A 19,958-nucleotide genomic window follows, 5' to 3' on the forward strand; every position below is an offset into this window, starting at 1 on the left:
ACTTCAGTTTGGGACTTGAAAAAAAACCCCAGGAATCAAGCCTCCTGGGGAAGGTTGTGGGTTTTTTTGCTTGGTATGATTGTTTTGATGTCATTTAAAAAAAAAAAAAATCATTTATTTCAAAGAAAAATACTGATACTGTCCTTATCACTTGTGTTCCTGATATAAAAAACTTCTGCTCATCTCTTACAATGGAAAACCACGAAAAAAGTTTTGTATATATGTATTTTATACAAACCAGACTGTAAATACTTTGTAAACATGACCCAGATGTCTCAAAATGCAGTAGCAAAAATATACCCACCTGTTTCTGTTTTGGAATATGTAGCAGGTGAACATTACAGTGCATTCTATGAATAAGTAGTATTAGGTAGAATGCAATCTTGAAAGCCAGAGTCTGTACATGTTTCTTAAAACCCCCTCAGGTTAAAATAAGAGGAAATAGCTGGCTTATGCTGTAATGGGCAGTGTGTGTTGTCTATTTGGGGAACAGCATGTTTTCTGAGTTACTAAACAGAATTGTTGTATAGCTCACACTTTTAGAATGCTGTTGGAGAAATATTTGACATGGTGGCAAAATTGATTAACTTTGTTCCCAAGCTGAAGCTTTTTGTGGGCACCACCTCAGAAACAGAATCAGGAGCAGAGGTTGCGTGTGCAAGCAGTTTTGTTTTTACTGGATCACTTCACTGATCAGTTCATAGCACAGTTATGCAAAAATTACATCAGCAAAGTCTAGTGAGGGAGGGAAGGAGCATTTCAAGTTGAGAGTTGCAGCTAGAGAGAATGCTTATGGATCGATACCCTCCAGGAAGCATGTTTTGGAGACTCTGCTGTTCAAAAGATCAAGTCCAAATAAATATATTTGGTGCCTGATACCATCTGGATACAGTGAAGCAGCCAAGGATTTATCAGTACCATATTGCTCAGGAGACTTTAACATCATATTGGTTTAGTAAGATAAACAGTTGTGTTTGACTTGGCACCTGCTGAATACCACGTACAGTGTGTACTAGGAATATCTAAGTAGGGTACATCCTTTTGCTGAAAATGCTTTATGTGGGAAAACAGGAGGTTTTGTGTCCTGTGCCTAGAAAGTAGGAATAATTGCACCAATTGAGAGTATGTTTGTAATCCAGCTGCTCTGTCTGAAATTCCATCTCTGATACTTGCCTTCCCCGGATTCGCTTAATATGTGAAAAAAAAGTATTCATCTAGAAAGTTACTTTTGACATTCACAGAAATAAAGGGTTGGTTTAATTAGAGGAATATTATGAGAAGAGATATTGTGTGGCCTTCCAACACTTTGTTGGATGGTAGGTATGTTTTATAAGATTTGGGGAGGGGGGTATATTTAAAATTTGTTCTCAAGCTGTACAAACAAGTAAGAAAAAAACACTAGTGCTATATTTAGTTACACTTAGGGTATAAGAATAGCACATACCATCCCATTTCCCTTTCTGAATAGTGCTGTTTACAGATCTCTGCCCTGTGACTTGAGGAACAGTGGAAACACACTAGAGAGATGGGCTTGCAACTTCACTGTCTGAATACCCAAATACCAGGCATGTTTGTTGGAGTGTTCTGCCCTTAACACAATAAAAACCAGTTTTGTTTAGGTACTACAACAAACATGCAGAAGCAGGAATTCACCAAACATAAAATATTATTTCCTGGGAAAAAGATGAATTTTTTTTTCTTTTCATAAATATCTTTGCAGTTTGTTCTTCTGCCAGAAGATGCAATGCTTAGAGTCATTTGTAAAATAAAGAATATTTCACTTCTGTAAACAGTGGGTTGAATTTATGTAGTGGTTTAGCAGAAACACTGAGTGTAGCAGAGATTGTTTGTAGCCTGTGCCCTTTTTTTGTTTTGATTCACTGGAATGTATGGGAAACAATCATCACAATGTTGAGAGTGTAATGTAAATTTGCCTTCAGATGTGTCTCAGTAGCCTCTGTTCCTTTTCCTGACTGACAGATAGATTCTGACAGTGCCTAGGAGATTCTCACTGCTTTCATGCCTTTTGTAGCTGCTGTATGTTTTGTCCCTATGAGGATATTATGCATATTGAATACTCTGAAAACAGGGATTTAAAAAAAAAGTGGTGCTGAGTTCTTCATTTAAAAAAAGAAAATTGACACATGACACTAAGAGTTCAGTACTCGTTAATGTAGAAACCTGGCAAAGACTTCTTTATAATGTTTTATGATACAAGTGTTTTGACAAGTAGGTAGGAATACAAATTATTAGTGTGTTTATTTGTGTATTTTAAAACTTAGAGTGCTTTCTGCTCTGCTTTTTCTTGTTGTATTGGATCTTTACATTAAAGCTAGCTTTCCTTTCTGCAATTAGATGGAAATCCCATGCTGGGACATTTAAAGAGGATCTTTTATTTGGCATAAATTGAACCAAGAATACAGCCATTTATCAGATCTTTGTTCTGACTAGTTTGTGGAACCTCTGTTTCGCATTTCAAATACATTCCTTGAATACATGTTAATGGGTTTCAGCTTACTAACTCATTACAGTGATGGCTTATTATAAAAGCATTAATCCATGTGGTATGATATATACAACAAGATCAAAGCAGAACTGGATTAGACTCTGGATGTCTGAACCATGGAAATATATACTAGAAGGATTAAAAAAATTATTAAGCATTGGAAATGTCTATTTTAGTTTGTTCAGGCATTTGTTAGGCTATTTTTTGAGTGATGTGGAAGCAAACACCAAAATCTTACCAGAACAATAACAGACTTTTCCTTCTAGAATATATTTCTTGTTTGAAAAAGATAGGCTAGATAGTGAGTTTAGTGATACTTGATAGTTAACTTAGGGCTGTCCTGCAGTGATGTCTAACCAGGTAGATTAATTGTTGCTGTCATTTAATTGCTCTATGGTGCAATGATAAATGGATGGTTTTGTTAGGGGTTTTGTTGGCCTCATTCATGTGTAATTTAGGGTATTTTGTCCGTACAGAAAATAATGTTCTAAGTGTTTTCTGCCTTTTTTTTTTTGTAAATGTTTCTATAATTTTATATAATAATTCTTTTTAAATTTTCCTCCACTTAAATTTTGAGAACCCCTGACTTTGGCTGGAAAACAGACTGAAAAGTTGATGAAATAGAAAGTACACACATTGTACGACAGTGACTTTTTAGCATTTCAGCTCCAGAGTCTTTGTAGGATAACTGTCACATTTCACTTTTAGGTTTACTATTTCCGACAAGGTCATGAAGCATATGTTGTAATGGCCAAGAAGAACAAAATTTATAATATTAATCCCAAGAAACAACCATGGCATAAAATGGAATTGCGGGTATGACTTCTTTTTCTTTTTTGTTTCTAACTTAATATTAAAAAAAGCAAACAACCCCCCCCAAAACAAACAAACAAAACAAACCCAAAAAACCAACAAAAACCACAAACAAACAAACCTAACTGGAAGTAAGTCCCTGATACAAGTAAATCTAGTGCTCTTAATATTGTAAGATAAGGGGGAAAATTTGACTTATAGTCAAATGAAATCAGACCTTGAACTTTACTACTTTTTGTATCACCTTGAGCAGATAAGATGGTTATACTTCATAGCAAAATATGTTTCAAGCATATTGCATTGTGAAATGATAGCTCGTTGTGGAAGACTAAATTTCTGATTCTTGATTTTGACATGATCTGGCAGAAATATAGTGCATTCAATATACCCATGTTTTCATGTTTCAGAAAGCTATTTCAATTAACTTCAGTGGTGGTACATAGTATTTTATTTATTCTAGGAGCAAGAGCTGATGAAAATAGTTGGGATTAAGTATGAAGTGGGATTGCCTACTCTCTGCTGTCTTAAACTAGCTTTTCTTGACCCTGATACGGGTAAACTGACTGGAGGAGCCTTCACCATGAAGTAAGGAAAGCAATACTGTATGCAAATTGGGGGTTTTCTTGGATGGGGATGGCCAGGGGGGTGTTGAGGTTGAAAGTGGAATGATTACATTAATATTGCCTTGTGCTTTTCAAGTGTTGATTTTGAAGTGTTAATTTTATGTGGTTTATGCTTTTGCTGGTTTATTGCTTAATAGTTGTGTGTTCTGTTGTAATTAGGTACCATGATATGCCAGATGTCATAGATTTCCTAGTTTTGAGGCAACAATTTGATGATGCAAAGCATAGGAGATGGAATATAGGTGAGTTGTGGGGAAAGTTGTGTGCTGTGGTTTGGTTTGTTTTCCTAAGTGTCTACCTATTTTCATGATAGCTTTCTTAAAAGTAGATTATGGTAAAGAAATCCTAATACTATACTGAAGTCAGAGAGTAAACTCTGCCCATAGTTAGCTGGAGAGTTCTATGTAGTCCTTGACCAAAGTGGCAGCAAGCAAGCTAAATATTGCAGGTGATCTTTAAAAGAAAGTGCAGAGAAAATTTCAGTTGTATATTTGCAGAGAGAATAGTTAGGGATAGGTTTTAGGAATGTGGTGTTTGTTACTAGCTGAAAACTTCTTGTAGCCTATATATTGTTTGTATCTCTTTTTTTTTAAATTGAAGGCCCTCCTACAACTGCATTGCTACTAGGCTTATTTTTTATCAGTTTCTGAAATTTCTGCTGAAAACATGGGAATACTTTTTCAAAAATTGCAAATTGATGTCTAGATTGTACAAAAAGAATGCTCTTTCCATCTTCTTATACTTTTTGCATTCTTTTCTAAACCCTATGGTTTAGCTTCACTGAAGTGTATATAGTTATAATTCGCTGCCAAGTGATGAGGGAATGACTTGGATTCTTTTTACTTTGCCTGTGCCCAGTTATTTTGGAGTACTGGATATTGGAACAATGCCCATGACTGGTAGGTCCTCCAGTCAGATCTATTTCCAAGTCATCTTTTCCATATGATGACAAAGATCACCTTTCAGCTGTGGAATGAATTAATCTCCTTTGATATCCTTAGGTTGTATGCCTCTGCAGTATCCTTAGGTTGGCTACTTTACATGTACAAATTACATGATGCCATAGGAATAAGTTCCATATCATCTCATACTTCACACTATGTTGTCTGAAAAGACAGCTCATCTTCAGTTCTACAGGGAATTTGGTAAAGACCCTACACTTGTGATCCAATAAGAAATGTAAACCTTGATTTCCTCTCCAAGATCATTTCAGTTTAAAGCTCTCATAAGTGACAAGGTTGATGAAGATCTACTAATAGGTCACTAAGCTTTGCTGTTTCCTTATGGTTGTGGATCTGTGGTCTTGTCCTCCTCTGCCATGCCATGTTTTTGCACAAAATCATTGCAGCAGCAGCAGAATGATTGCCATAGTTTGTTTGTGAACAGCCTAGCCAGGCTTCCTGAGCTGATGCTGTATTTCAAGAAATTTCCAGTCTGGAATAAATCCAAGCTACACAGAAAGTATTGGAAGTACCAGGACCTTTTATCAAGCTTCCAATGCAAATAATGTAAATTTTTGTTTTTGTCTTGGCTTTGTTTTAGGGAAAAATATCTGTGTATCTATTATATATTTTAATATAAAATTTATATAATTGTATTAATATTTTTAGAAGGAACAAACCAAATTTGAAATTACAGGCTCTTATTTGCACTCAGATTCTATTTACTGCATATTTTTATCTTACTATAGTTAAACTTCAGGTTTAATACTTGGGCTAAAAGCTATCCCAGTAGCATTCCTGCAGCTTCATGCTGCGTGTCTTAGGCAGGTGTGCATGCCTGTCTCTTACATAGCAGCCACTGTGAGTTGCACATACATTTTTTGTTATCCTCAAGTGAGCATTATGCAGGGATACTCAGTTCTGGAAAATTGCACTAGAGCCACCTTCTTCTAAAGGATTTTTGACTGCTTTCTGTATAGATGAGGTAGCACAGAGGACATGGGGAAAGCAGAGATTCAGGAGATGGTTCTTTCACTCATGTTGTTTTCTGCTTTAGCATTCTGTCTGTAGGAATGCTGTGGCTCTTGAGAACTTAGAAGCAGCTGCCAGTATATGCCTCTTTAAGTGGTTTTGATCTGCTTTATGTTCAGCTCAGTGAACTCACTCTTAGTTGTACCTATGGACGTTTCTTTGTAAAACTGATCACTAGGGAAGGCTATATTGGAAAACTAATTTTATAGCTCTTCAGAAAATAAATTATTCTTTCAAAATAAAACATCAGCCCTTAATTACATTTTTGATCTTGCATTTCACATATTTCTGGTTTACTTGGTTCTATTCAGCACAATTAGGATTATTAATAGAAGCTTTATAATTGTCCTGAATTACTAGTAATCCATTAAATTCAATTTTTTTTAAATGCAATAAAGAAAGCAGACCATTTTTGAGAATAGATTTACTTCCTATTATTTCAGACAACTTCAGCAAGCATTTGGGCAGAGGGTGGATGTATAGAAATGGAACAAATACTGCAGCAGCTGAGACTGTGTATATATTCAAATCCCACATAAAAATGTGTAGTTCTTGGAATCTCAAGCTTAAATTACATTTTTTCTTATATTGAACAGAATACTACACTAAAATTGTTTCTTAATTTTGTGGCATGTGTTATAGAAAATGTTAGCCTTTATGATGGTGTGTAATACATGCATTCTCATGTGTAATTTTTTTTAATAATGCTTCTGACCTTTTTTCTCAGCTGTGTGAATTTTTTGTGGTAGTGAAGCCGTTGCAAGTCACAGTAAATTACTTTGCTAACCTTTTGAGCAAGGTTTAATAAATTTTATTCTATTATCAGTCAGATTGCCTGCATAGTAAAGAGAATGAACCTCTTGAGTTACATTTGCATTGCTGAAAAAGCACTTCAGAAACTAAGGAGGACGAGCTCAGCAGCTTGTAAAATATTCCCCATGCAGAAGTGTCACAGTGTTCAGTTATTTTAAGGTAGCATGTAGCATTTAATGCAAGTAGATTTGAGCTTTAAAGGAGTCTCAAAGCATTGAAATGTCTTACCTTTTATATGAAATTAAGAAATAAATTCATAATTAAAGAATATGTAGGTAGATTTGCAAATCATTATTTTTCTAAAATGCCATATTAACTTTAATTTTGGTTAAAAAAACAATTTTCAAAAAGAATGTAATAGTTTTGTTAGTTTTTAACAGAGCATTGACTCATGCTTGCCTGCTGAGGCTGTAAATGTTCAGAAGGATTTCTGTATTCAGGCTCAAGCCAGATATATCTACACCTGCTTTTCTGGGAGGGTACATGCCTTATATTGATGAAATTATTTTTTGTTCTTACCTAGGTGATCGTTTCAGGTCAGTGATAGATGATGCTTGGTGGTTTGGAACAATTGAAAGCCAGGAACCTCTTCAGCCTGATTATCCTGATAGCTTATTTCAGTGCTACAATGTCTGGTTAGCAAATTTATCTTCAATCTTTTTTATGTTAATTAGTTCCTTCATTTGAAGTACTGACTGAGAAACTTACTTTCATTAAATTCAGTCATGCATTTCACTGTACCAGTTTATTATAATATTCTGTGGTGTGTAAATTAAAGTTTTGTTACAAACATTAAATAATTACATTATTGAAGCAATATTAGTGGATAATTTAAGTGTGGTTATTTTTAAGCTGGGACAATGGTGATACTGAGAAGATGAGCCCTTGGGACATGGAGCTGATACCAAGTAATGGTATGTTACGTTATTAATATAATTTGGTTTGCAAGTGTATTTTAAGAAGAAAAAATATGTTATATGGTTTTACATAAACAATCCTGTTTTTTGGGGGAGGGGGAAGAAGGCCCACAAAGCAGTTGCATTTAAAGAATATCTTTAAATCAATTATTAAACTAAAATAGAATCAAGATAAAAGAAGTGGGAAAAAACAGCAATACTAGATAAACTGAGTGATGTTGAAAATATAAATAATACAAAAATTGCTATACATAATGTACAGTTAAACTTAACTCTTTGTACAATTAGGAAGATAACCCATGCTCTAGGTCAGCTTGAGGAAACTGCTGCTTTAAGATATGCCAGCATTTCTGCAGACATTCAGTGCATTGCAGAGGCAACCTGTGCCTGTGAGAGAGTTTGATAATAGCAGCGTTTTCCTCTCTCTCTGGCCCAGCACATGTAGCAGATACACAGGCTGCATGGTGGACAGCATAGCATGGGCACTATTCACATGTTCACAGTTTGTTGGTTGGTTGCTTGGGTTTTTCTAAGACTTCATAGAACTCTTGTTAAAAAGCAAGGTAGAATCCGCATTTTTTCCTTGTGTTTTCCATGGAACATTTGATAATATTGTCTCTCGAAAGTAAGCATAAATAATTCTTAATTATTTTAATTGTACTTGTGTTCATTTCAACTTTTTATTTTGGTTCAATCCTTCTTTTAATGGGTACCTCTTTATCATAAGTAAAAGACAGGTGTTAGAGTGATAACGTGATTAAAATAGATAATTAAAATAGACTGCCCCTGTTTACTTTTTAGTAGAGGCCAATTCCTATTGTCTTAAGAAAGGAAAATTAATTTTCAGATAATACTGATTAAGATAACTAAACCTAAATCTGATTTTTTTGCTATATTCACAAATATCAACTTTTTTAAAAAATTGTTAAGTGGACTGCTTAACATCATACTTTAAAAATCTGCTGTTACTGTATAAATTGTCAAAACTGGTAGGTCCTCAAGGATGCTAAGGTGATAAGACTATTAATTTGCATACCCAGGAGCTGTCATTTTAGCATTTGACCTCAAAACTGTGGCAATGTAGAACCACTACCTGGAGAATGTTTTAGCAGCAATGTCAAAGTTATCTTAAACTATCTGGAAATCATCCACCATTCCTTACCAAAATAACTTATTACCTAAAATATTGGCTTTTAAACACAGAATAACTCCAAAACCAAAACACAAGTTTTAACTGTGACAAATGAGTGTCTTACTTGGTTCTAAAATGAATTTTACAATTATTATTTGGAAGAGGATAAATCTTCGGGGAGGACCTCTACACCAAACTGCATTGTAAGGATTTAAATGTAACACAGAATAATTTACAGAAAGGATACTGGATATATCCAAAATGTCTTTGAGCAAATCAAGGGCTATGCATTTATAAAAATGATTTCATGGTATCTTAGATTTACAAGAATATGTATTACACAAGATACAAACATTTATGTTTGATTTAATTTTCATATTCTGTTCCAGCTGTATTTCCAGAAGAACTGGGAACTAGTGTTCCTTTAACTGACGATGAACGTAGAACACTGCTCTACAAACCTTTGGATGGAGAGTGGGGTTCCAGGGCCCGAGATGAGGAGTGTGACAGAATTATTGCAGGGATAAACCAGCTTATGACTCTAGGTAAATTCTGAATAATATGGGTATGTTTGTAGTTGATGTTTTTCAGACTACGATCATGCGCACTTCTGAAATTACCAAAATGAATGTGATAAAATACACAACAAAACTTTCTCATTGAGCATTTTTGAAGTTTTTTTTTTTTATAGTGAGTATTTATGAAACTCCATTTTTTTTCTGTTTCCCAATATGCTAGGGGTTTGAAGGGTTTTATATGTTAAAAGCAAGTTACTTGATTTTTTAACTTTAGCTACCAGAATCTCATGTTGGGGTTAAAATTAAAACCTTTATGATTAAGTGAATATTAACTACATTATGGACAGATGGGGGAGGAGGAAAAAAGCATAGATTTACTTAGATAATGAATATCTATGTGTGGATTTTCCCTCTGCTAATTCCAGATTTCTTCCCCACATTTCTTTAATTACATAAAATGTTGAGGGCAAAGTAATTGATTTACCTTAGGAAAGCTACTTGCTCTTTAGTTGCGGAGCAATTTTTCTTTACAGGCAGCTTCTGAAAAAGTAATTGTTAAAATGTTTAACACATTGCTGCAAAATTTACCTGATCACAGATGAATGTCTGGATGGAGATCCATCAGTAAATACAGGCTGAATTATAAGTCTTCTTTGTGTCTTTATGGGGATCAAAGGATGTTCAATCACCAGTCGTAGGTTTTGGGCTAACCGTGGTCATGCATTAAATATAAAAGTCACAAAAACTTTATTTAACTGATTTTTGAAGCACTTAATGCAAAGTAAGATTTATGTTTCAAAAAAAGCCAAAAACCTCTCAACTCTTGAAATAGTTCTGATTACCTGTATATTCCATATGGTTTCTTTGATGACATACTGCATAAGAAGCCTCCCTTTGCTTCCTAAACAAAGGAGTTATCTGTATAGTGTAGTAGGACAAATTAGAGATTTCTGTTGAAAAACCCTAAAACTCTGAGGAAATTAAATTTGAGTTGTTTTTGCTGTGCCATCTAAGAGTAATCATTTTATATATTGCATTATGGTGTATGGTAGAGCACTCCGTTTGGGATTCAGCTACAGCAGGTGTGGTGCATATTGGTACAAAGTAGCAGTTGCTAGAACATTCAAAAAAGATGATTTTATGGTTTTGTAATGCCGTATTTTTTCCTTGAGATACAAGATGTTAGAATGATGTGTCTAAGCCCTAATGATGATTCTAAGTACAGGAGGGAAAATGCAAGGTTGTTAAGGTGCACAGACTTAAATTGCTCAGCAGTCTTCTAGCACTATATTGGATTGATTTTGGAAGGCTTCCTTGCTTTTAGGTAGGGATAGGAGAGAGTGTTTCTGTTTACTTTAAGCATGGATTTTACCCACATCTTACAGAGGCTGAAATAGCACTGTAGTTTTTATGGCAGGAATTTAATGTATTGCTTTGTTTAAAGATGTGAGAGTAGCAATATAAAGTGAAATGAAATGAGCCTGTGCTGTAAATAACGATACTGAATTGCATGCCTTCATCTGTGTATAATATTTATACTTTTCAAATACATATATTTCAAATGTGCACTTGGCTATGCCTTTGGGGAGTGTGGTGCTTCATGCATAACATAATGGGCACCCAGTTACTGCAGCAATAGGATGTACAGCACAACCTCAGCAAGCACTCTAAATAGGATATCAGAAATCATTTGGAATATCTAGTTACTGTTATTTTTGGGAAACTGCTGTGCATTTCAAACATGAAGAAATAGCTTATGTTGCAGGGGGGTGAATCTCAAAACTGCTATGGAACTTTATGGTAACCCCCCACTGTGGGTTTTGTGGTTTGCTTGTTTTTTTTCTAGATATTGCTTCTGCATTTGTGGCACCAGTGGATCTTCAGGCTTACCCAATGTATTGCACTGTTGTGGCATATCCCACAGACCTCAGTACCATTAAGCAAAGACTGGAAAGCAGATTTTACAGGTTAGACCCAATTCTCAGTTCTGCTGTGATCTACCAGCAGCTTTATTTTTGGTAGCTCTTTGTCTTGTCATACAAACTAGGAGGTGGGCACGGGTGTGTGCTTTTATTTCCTTTCATCTAATATCCTTGATCTAGGTTTCTGTTTCCTAAAACTCAGCAAAGGATTGAACATCTCCAAAATGTATTTTAGAATGACATGGCATTCAAATTCCTGATTATGTAAATGACTTTTTCCATGTGAGATTCAAATTCCAGGGTTAGTAAAGCAACTTTTAGTCCAAAGGATAAAGTTTCCACTTAATAGTTTTTTAAGTATTTTCAAAATTTAATAAGAGAGACCTCAGAAATATCTCAAGTGGGTTTTTTTGTCCTTATGTGCTTTAAAAAATATTTTTGTATCACTTGAACAGCTACACAGAATCGGACTTCTTGAATTATTGGTGTTGAACTTCTGAGTTGTTCTACAGCAACAAAAAAGTTTATACTTTTTGATACTGTTTTGATATTTTCTTAAATTGTGATTCCAATTGCTGTGGGTTTTTTTCTTTTTTTTTAGTAAATATCTATATAGGAGTATAGTTCTTTAAATTCAGTTTCCTTGAGGTTTTGTTCTATTTCTATTTTTAAAATCAGTGTCGCTTTAGTTTCTTTTGAATAAATATGGATAGGATTTTGTTTTGGGCCAAATTTCAAAATTCATTTTTAATGCTTTATATTGCTAAATGAAGATTGAATTCTAAAGTACATTTGCTTTTTCATTTTCAAAATAGCACCTCTGGTTTTTATCATTCTATTGCAGTATTGAATTCCATGTTTATTGTGTCATATGAGGTAATCCAACTTTCTCTTCTATAATACACTGCTTTGCTGTCAGATAGAGAGAACTTTTTGCTGGATTTTGTTTCTATTGTCAAAGGAGAAAGCAGTTATTTTTGGTAATCAACACACCTTCAATAAATGGGCTTTTTTAGTTTGTAATATTGCTGAGGCCTAGTTAGGTAATAAGCAGCCATATTGTTGCACTTTGCAGTGATTTATATATATATTTAGTGGATTGTTCAGATCACTTTTGATTTTTAGTGGTTCTTCATGTGGTTTACCTTAAAACTAACTTTTATGCCATCAGTCATTACTATCTTGTTATTTCACCTTTTTATATATGTATCTATTTTTTTCAGTTATTCTGCTTTTGTGCATAATTTTCTATAATGTGGCTATTCTATAGTTAGGTTATTAAATCAGGGGAAATCTGATTGTTGTCTGTCAGAAAAAGGTATACTGTAAAAAGATTTTTATTACTATTTTGTTAATCCTTAACTGAGTTCACAGGCTATGTAGGATGGGTTATATATATCATAAAAGAAAAATAAAAGCTGAAGTGAATATATGTTCTTTAGGTCATTTGTAGAGATTACCACAGAATATAACATAAGAATGGGAAGCCAGAGCTGCCTGCTGCTGGTCACTCAGGGCAGCATATCCGATGTGCACATTTTCTGATGTAAGGGAAAACAATGGTGAATGAGAAGAGGGCTGTAAGGTTTTTTTCCCCTGTTCATATATATTGCTAGAAGTTGTCCTTATTTCTTTTTCCTTTTCTTTCCTGCCAACTGTTTTGATACAGGCGCCTTTCTTCGTTAATGTGGGAAGTGCGGTACATCGAACACAACACTCGCACATTTAATGAACCTGGAAGTCCTATTGTCAAATCTGCCAAATTTGTCACAGATCTTCTGCTACACTTCATAAAGTGAGTTGCTTAGTAGGTCTGTTGTTATTCCTATCTCTTTTCAAGGCAAAAGCCTTTTTAGATGAGAATTTTAAAGTAAGATAGTTCTGCACTTTAAATAAACCTGTTGTCTGCTGTTGGGGCAGAAAAGAATAGAGCTTATGTTGACAAAGAATTCATAAGTTTGCAAAACAAGTTTTGTAATACATTGAAAGGCATAGATTGGCATGGCATTTTATTTTGAGAGACTTTCTCCTAAATGATAAAAATGGGTTTGAGTTCATGGAGTTACAGATCTTCGTGGAGATACAGATATATTCATTGGTAAGTTAGGAGTTCTAATTTCGAGGTTGAATACTGGCTATGTTAGCATAAATATGAAATCTAGGCTACAATTTATAATAGGCTTGAAAATGATGTTTTATATGTATGCAAAGTAAAAATTAAAGGCTTTGTAGTCAACTGAAGTTGTAGCTGTCTTTCAAACATTCTATTATTAGCTATAGACAAACTCAATGACAAATATTTAAGATTTTTCATTCAGTTGACACATCTACAGAGCTGAAGTTTGTAAGAAGTTTCTGTGCCCACAGCCTTGGTTTGCTCGTACACAGTGAGTGCTGCTGTTTCCACCTTGCAGACACAGCAAGATACTTCATTAGTTTAATAAAAATTGTGACATTTTTAGTGGTTTCATTTGTCAGTGTTAAATTGGATCTAGTTCTTTTTTATTTTGTGTGTTCTTAAAAAACATTAGAACTCTGTTTAGTATTTGGAAATCTAGGACTTTGAGTCCATAAATAAATCTTCAAATTCTCTAGTGCCTGTGATTTCTGATATTTGCTGGAGAATGCAAAACACTTAACTGCTTTAGACATTAAAAGTTTTAGTGAAGTATATACCATTAGGAACAGATACATATCTAAAGGGCTTTTCTGTTACTAATTTTGTTCTTTAACATCTTTGTCCTACATGGTTTTTTTTCTGATTAATTAAGCAGCTCAGAGTTTTTCAAAGTGTATGTAGCTCAGAGTTTTTCAAAGTGTATGTTTTTAATTGGCTTAGTTAAATTAGTGGATATTCTTGGATATTCTTATTTAATAATGGGCTATAGCTTGACTCTATTAATATACTAATTTAAGTGAACTAGCAATTCATGTAAAGCCCAGGCTTTATGGTTGTAACTGTAAGGTAGAAGGCCTAGACAATGGAAAGCAAAGCCCATAGTTGTAATGAGAATGAAATATCTCTATGCCTCTGAGAATATACATCTTAGTTTGTTACATCACCCAAGTATCTTAAAGAGCTGAGATGGGCGGTGGATGTTGCAGTTAGTTTATCTTTTTTTACCTTCTCTCACACACAGCTGTTCTAGTGGTAACAGCAGTAGCCTTTATTAGGGATTCTGATTCCATGTGGAGTTGCTGAGTGTTTACAGTTACAAGTGGTAAAAGTGTTACAAACCACTTTTCTTTCCAGTGGTTTGTATTGCTACATAATAGAACACCTTTGAGCTTTCCTTTGTAAGGATCTTTAGGTGTTAATCAAGAACTGAGGATCAGGTGTTTTGCTGATTTCATTATGCAGGTTTACACAATAACAGTGTTGGTCCTTCCATATGTGCATTTCAAATGTCATACATTGTGAGTGCTAAATTAAATTATTAAATTGCACTTTTGTACAATAAATTTACCGTAATGCTCCTTAAAAAACTGCGAGCCTCAAACCTTTTATATAGTACAGGATTAGATTTTTCTGATGCTGGCCAATGCATGGTAAAGGATTATGATTTTTAATTTTAAAACATTCACACTGTTAAGTGATCTGTATTTTACAACTTTTTGAGCAGATGGTTAGCTTGACTTATTACTTCAATTCTCTTAGTATTCATATAGCACTAAACACATTCTCAATTTATTTGGAGATGGCTTCATAAATATTTTGCTTTTCCTAAGGAAATTACAGTTGTTTCCACAGGTGATAGAAAATAAATGTTAGCTTCTGTTTCTTTTTACAGGGACCAGAGCTGCTATGACATAATTCCATTATACAATGCAATGAAGAAGAAAGTGTTGTCAGACTCTGATGAGGTAAGTGGTTGTGTCTTGGGCATAGGCATTGATACACTGGAGAAACCAGACTGCTGTCTGTCCTGTGGAGGACCAAAGTACTGCTTTCAGTCACTGCTGGGAAGTGGAGTGTACTTTTCTGTCAGTACAACGTTTCTTCTTGTCAGCTGGGAAAGTGGGTGAAAATCCAGCCTCCTCGCTTCCTTTAGTGCAGAGAGCTTTAATAGTTTGCTGGAGGATGCTGCTTAGATTTCTGAGAGGTTCTCAATATTGACTGTCATATGAAATTCTTCTCAGAGGGACGTGGTAGGACTGTAAAGACTCAAATTATAAGTTTAAAATATAAAAGAACTCACCTACTCATATATGCTTATATTTTTTAACCTTTTTATGCGACTCATTATCTTGCTCAAAGGAAGAAGAGAAAGACACAAATGTGCCGGGGACTTCCACTAGAAAAAGAAAGGTAAATGTTTTTAAATTTTTTAATTTATATTTTTAGTGCTACAGTTGCTGAAATTGCCTTGTTTATATTGTATTTATAAACAATGGAATGTAAAACTGAATATTTCTAGTATTGTGTAATGTCAGCATTTTGAAAGTTTTGAACTTTGTGATATTTTATTCTACTGAACTGTTCAATGTAAAAGTTCTTCTGTCTCTGCTGCTGCATGTTGTGAATTCATTTATATCCTGTGGGGTAACTCTCCCATTAGATTTTGTAAAAGCAGCTAGTTTATTTAATATACACCAGGCACTATTGTCATTTCAGGATCATCAGCCAAAGCGGCGGCTCCGTAACAGGGCTCAGTCATATGACATTCAGTCATGGAAGAAGCAATGCCAGGAGCTGCTGAATCTCATTTTTCAGTGTGAAGACTCTGAGCCATTTCGACAACCAGTGGATCTTCTTGAGTATCCAGTGAGTATCTTAGAACAAGATGACTGGTTATAATCCAGTTGTTAAGTATTGGGTTGGTTTGTTTTTTTTAACTTTGACCATTTCTTTAGTTCTTTCAGTTGAAACTTCAGGCAGCTGTAGTGACAGAATTCTTTTCAGCACTTCACTGTCACTTATTAAATAACGTTTACTGTTTTTTTTCAACTAATTTCTAAATAAATAATAGTTCTCTGCTCTCTCAGATACTTTTGTTGGAAAATATTTAATATTCAGGGATGCTTATGTTATTAAGTAGATTACAGCTTTTAAAGTAAATTACAGCTTTTGCAATTAAGATGTCTTTCCTTTCCTGACTGAAAAATGGTCATATATATGAAATGCTTATATTTGGTTGCTGCATGTGATGTGTTGTCAAGGATCATTGGTTTCATTTCAGAGTATAAAAACTAAAAGTAAGATTATATAAACTTGGAGTAATAAAGCAAAGATTTTGCTTGCTTTCCTTCTACTGTATCTTAAATTCTGTAAAATATTGTTCAAGGGTGATGAACTTGGGCAAAATTAACTGTCTCGATTAGAGAAAAGAAATGCTTCTTTTTCAGACATCACTAGTAGATCTGTCTTGGCACTTCTGCAGCCACTGGGTACCATTATTTTTTATGTAACCTAAACTTTATGCTGTGGCCAACTACAAGTAGCCCTATATATCTGAGATCCTTAAATGAGCTGATAGAGAGCACTCTGCTAGGCTTAGGCATGAAACACACTGGTCCCTGGTGTCACAAGCCTGTTTAACATGCAGAGGCACTCCTGTAGCTTCTGTTTGCTCTGATGGATTAACTAAAACTTTTTGGTTAAATTTGGTATTTAAGCTTTTCCTTGTATGAACATGTCTCTATTTCTTCCATTTCTGGAAAAAAAAATTCTGTCATTGGCTTGACTTGGGTCCTACCTAAGCCTGTAGAGTTTTTGATACTTCATTACATTCATAAATTGTTGGGTCTCCATTTAGGAAACTGCTCAGGTTTCAGAAAGGATGATAAGCCTCTGATCAGGCTCAAGTATTCAAACTTCATATTTTAAAGCTAATATGTGAGAACAGTATTAGTCATAGTCCTAAGTTTGAGCTGCTAAGCCACCCAGAAGGCTTGTAATCACACTTTCATATCACTGTTATCTTCATGTCAGTGTGTCAGTAATGCAACCCTTAGGACACCAAATTCTGAGCTCTGTGTTTCAGTAAAAGATGATTTAATTCATTTTATAAACCTATCAGTTAACTTCTAACCTTGACCCTGCTGAGTATGTCTGCAAGGGAGTTATGTTGTATATTAGTGGAAAGGGGAAAACATCTTCAGCAGTTTTCCATACCTAAAGAGGACATTTTGCTTAAACAGGTTTATCAAGCTCATCCTAATGAAAATTATATATTAAGGCTTGGGAGAAAAACTGTAATAAATTGCTTTGCTATTTCCAAACAGGATTATAGAGATATTATTGACACTCCTATGGACTTTGCTACTGTTAGAGAAACACTGGAAGCTGGCAACTACGAGTCACCAATGGAGTTATGTAAAGATGTGAGACTTATTTTCAGCAATTCCAAGGCCTATACACCAAGTAAAAGATCAAGGGTAAGATTTTATTGCTTTCCATTGTTGTTGTTTGAAAGAACACTTATCTCTGAAAAATATAGGACTGAAAAAGCAGAGAGACAGTGTAATTTGATCGCTTTTAAAAAACAAGTTTAATTATATCTGATCTTAAAATATGAATATTTTTGAGAAACTATTACAGATTTGTATTTGAAGAGAAAGGAATGTGTGCTTTTTAAATATCAAAAGTTCTGATGTTCTGCATGTGTGTTTCAAAAGTAAATATTAGAAAGGGGGTCTAAACAGAAAACCACATGGAAAAAAAGTTCTGTAGAAGTAGGATTATGAGTACAATAGTGAAATTTAACCAATATTTTGGGGAAGAAAAACCAGATTTTCAAAAGAGACACCCAGGGAGCCTCTCTACTTTGAAGGTTGCTCCAAACTGAAATATGCAGGTATAGACAGATGAGGATGTTGAAATTCTGTGCTGTTCACTACTGTGCAGTAGGATTATAATGAAGCTCTTAGGACTTCTGGGAAACAGGACAGTTTACACAAAGTGTCAGCTTACAAAGCTCTTCATACTGAGATGTTCTGCTAGTAGTAGGTGCAGTGTCTGATAGCAGTTAAATCATGGATGCATATTTACCTGGGTTCAAGGCTTCTGTGTAGCTTTTCTTCTACTAATGTGTGTTAGGTTTTAAGACCAGAATTATTAACAGCTTTTATGTTTGGCTGTTCTAAATAGCAAGTTAATCATTAGGACTTCTTTGTTTTAAGACTTGGGCACAAATTTCTTAGTAGGTAACTAGCAGGATCAGTGATTACTCTCCAGTCAGTAGCAGACAGGCCCACTCTCTGTTGAGGCTGCCATAACCATAAAAGAATTATTCTTTCAGCTCCAGCAAATGGCAGGGCTTTTGGGGCAGGTCTGGATTCTTTTGTGGTTTTCCTTTCTCTCCTTGACCTCATCATACCTGACATTATCTTTAGCTTTGTGTGGTTTTATAGATTCTTTTGACATTTTCATTTCTTTCATGTTTCATCCAAACAGACTGGTATAGTAATAAATTTGTCTTTTTTTGTTTTACTCAGAAGTGGAAGGTTCTTATGTCAAGAGTTTTAATATTCTAGAACCTATGTGTTTTCAGGGCATGCAACATGTAGTTGAATGTGATGTTTTTACTGTGTCATGCACGTATATTTTTAGCATCTTACTTGATGTCACTGATGCTTATTTGAACCATAAACTGATGTCACTGATGCTTTCTTGAAGAGTAATCCTAAAGTCATCAGATTTTCTTTTTTTTTTTTTTGCTTGGCACATCAGACACACATTCCCTTGCATTCTGTCTCCAGTAACACGTGCAGAATCTGTCAACCTGCCGAGTCTGGTGCTCAGATGGTTTGGTGTGTCATTAAGTAGAAAATGGTTCAATATTGTCTCTGTGTTTCATTGTCTCCTCAAAGCACAGGTCACTTTGGGGTTTTTTTTTCTGTTTCCAGAATTAATAGCAACTGTGCTCAAATAATTACTTGTGATCTAAACTGAATTTGGGAGTCGCTGTAAATCATCCAAGTCTAGAGATAGGAAAAACAAAGTGCACCTACATTATTCCAATACATTTATTGTACCTGTTGCAGCCAACTTACTTGTAGTATCAATTCATCTATAAAAGGAATAGAGTGTTCAAATATAGGATATAAGGATACAAGCTAATAGAGCAGAAAATAAGATTTCTTGACCCTAGGTATGATACAGCAAAATTACCTTAAGGATCTCTCTTTGTGATTTCTGTTGAAACTAGAAAGGGATACAGTCTAGAAAGGCAATTGAAAGACTCATTTTTCCAATTCTTCCTTTTCTGTGTCATTTTCAGTTGTGATACGCTTTTCAAAACCTACACATGGGTTAGCATATATTTATTGAGACAGATGATAAATTTCCCTAAAACATTTCTATATAAATAACTTTTTACTTTTCTAGCTCTTGTTTGGTGATAAATAAGTAAAGGGACACTTTGGAAAAGTATCAAACGTGTTTACTGGCTGTTCCTTTTCAGATCTACAGCATGAGCTTGCGCCTTTCTGCTTTCTTTGAAGAACACATAAGTTCTATTTTATCGGATTATAAATCTGCCCTACGCTTTCATAAAAGAAATACAATAAAGAAACGAAGGAAAAAAAGAAGTAGAAGCAGCTCAGTTTCCAGTAGTGTTGCATCCAGGTACATTAATTCCTTTACAGTATTCATGAAATGCTGTGAAATTTTGACATACCTAAACAATAAAACTTAGTGTGTTTTTTTCTTAATACTTCCTTTACTATTCCCTATATTGCAGAATGGTAGCTTTGACATGCAAGTCCCTATGATGTGGAAGAGTTTTAAACTTTACTTA

General features: G+C 34.6%; 1 protein-coding gene across 3 annotated transcripts in view; it reads left to right on the top strand.

The window, feature by feature from the left end:
* PHIP (pleckstrin homology domain interacting protein) overlaps nt 1–19,958 on the top strand; it is a 108,889-nt gene that overhangs the window by 79,859 nt on the left and 9,072 nt on the right. For 2 of the 3 annotated variants that reach the window (XM_071444345.1, XM_071444335.1), the window contains exons 25-37: nt 3,215–3,322; nt 3,780–3,904; nt 4,102–4,184; nt 7,252–7,363; nt 7,581–7,642; nt 9,167–9,322; nt 11,142–11,262; nt 12,887–13,012; nt 15,009–15,081; nt 15,476–15,526; nt 15,833–15,982; nt 17,443–17,595; nt 19,623–19,786. In XM_071444345.1, the coding sequence (XP_071300446.1) occupies nt 3,215–3,322; nt 3,780–3,904; nt 4,102–4,184; nt 7,252–7,363; nt 7,581–7,642; nt 9,167–9,322; nt 11,142–11,262; nt 12,887–13,012; nt 15,009–15,081; nt 15,476–15,526; nt 15,833–15,982; nt 17,443–17,595; nt 19,623–19,786 (1,484 nt within the window). Of the gene's footprint in view, nt 1–3,214; nt 3,323–3,779; nt 3,905–4,101; nt 4,185–7,251; nt 7,364–7,580; nt 7,643–9,166; nt 9,323–11,141; nt 11,263–12,886; nt 13,013–15,008; nt 15,082–15,475; nt 15,527–15,832; nt 15,983–17,442; nt 17,596–19,622; nt 19,787–19,958 lie in introns of those variants that run through there. The other variant, XR_011681834.1, reaches the window with a different exon arrangement.

This window comes from Agelaius tricolor, unplaced genomic scaffold (genome assembly GCF_023055355.1).
Source record: "Agelaius tricolor isolate 1412-34295 unplaced genomic scaffold, bAgeTri1.0.p SCAF_1, whole genome shotgun sequence".
Classification (NCBI taxonomy): domain Eukaryota; kingdom Metazoa; phylum Chordata; class Aves; order Passeriformes; family Icteridae; genus Agelaius; species Agelaius tricolor.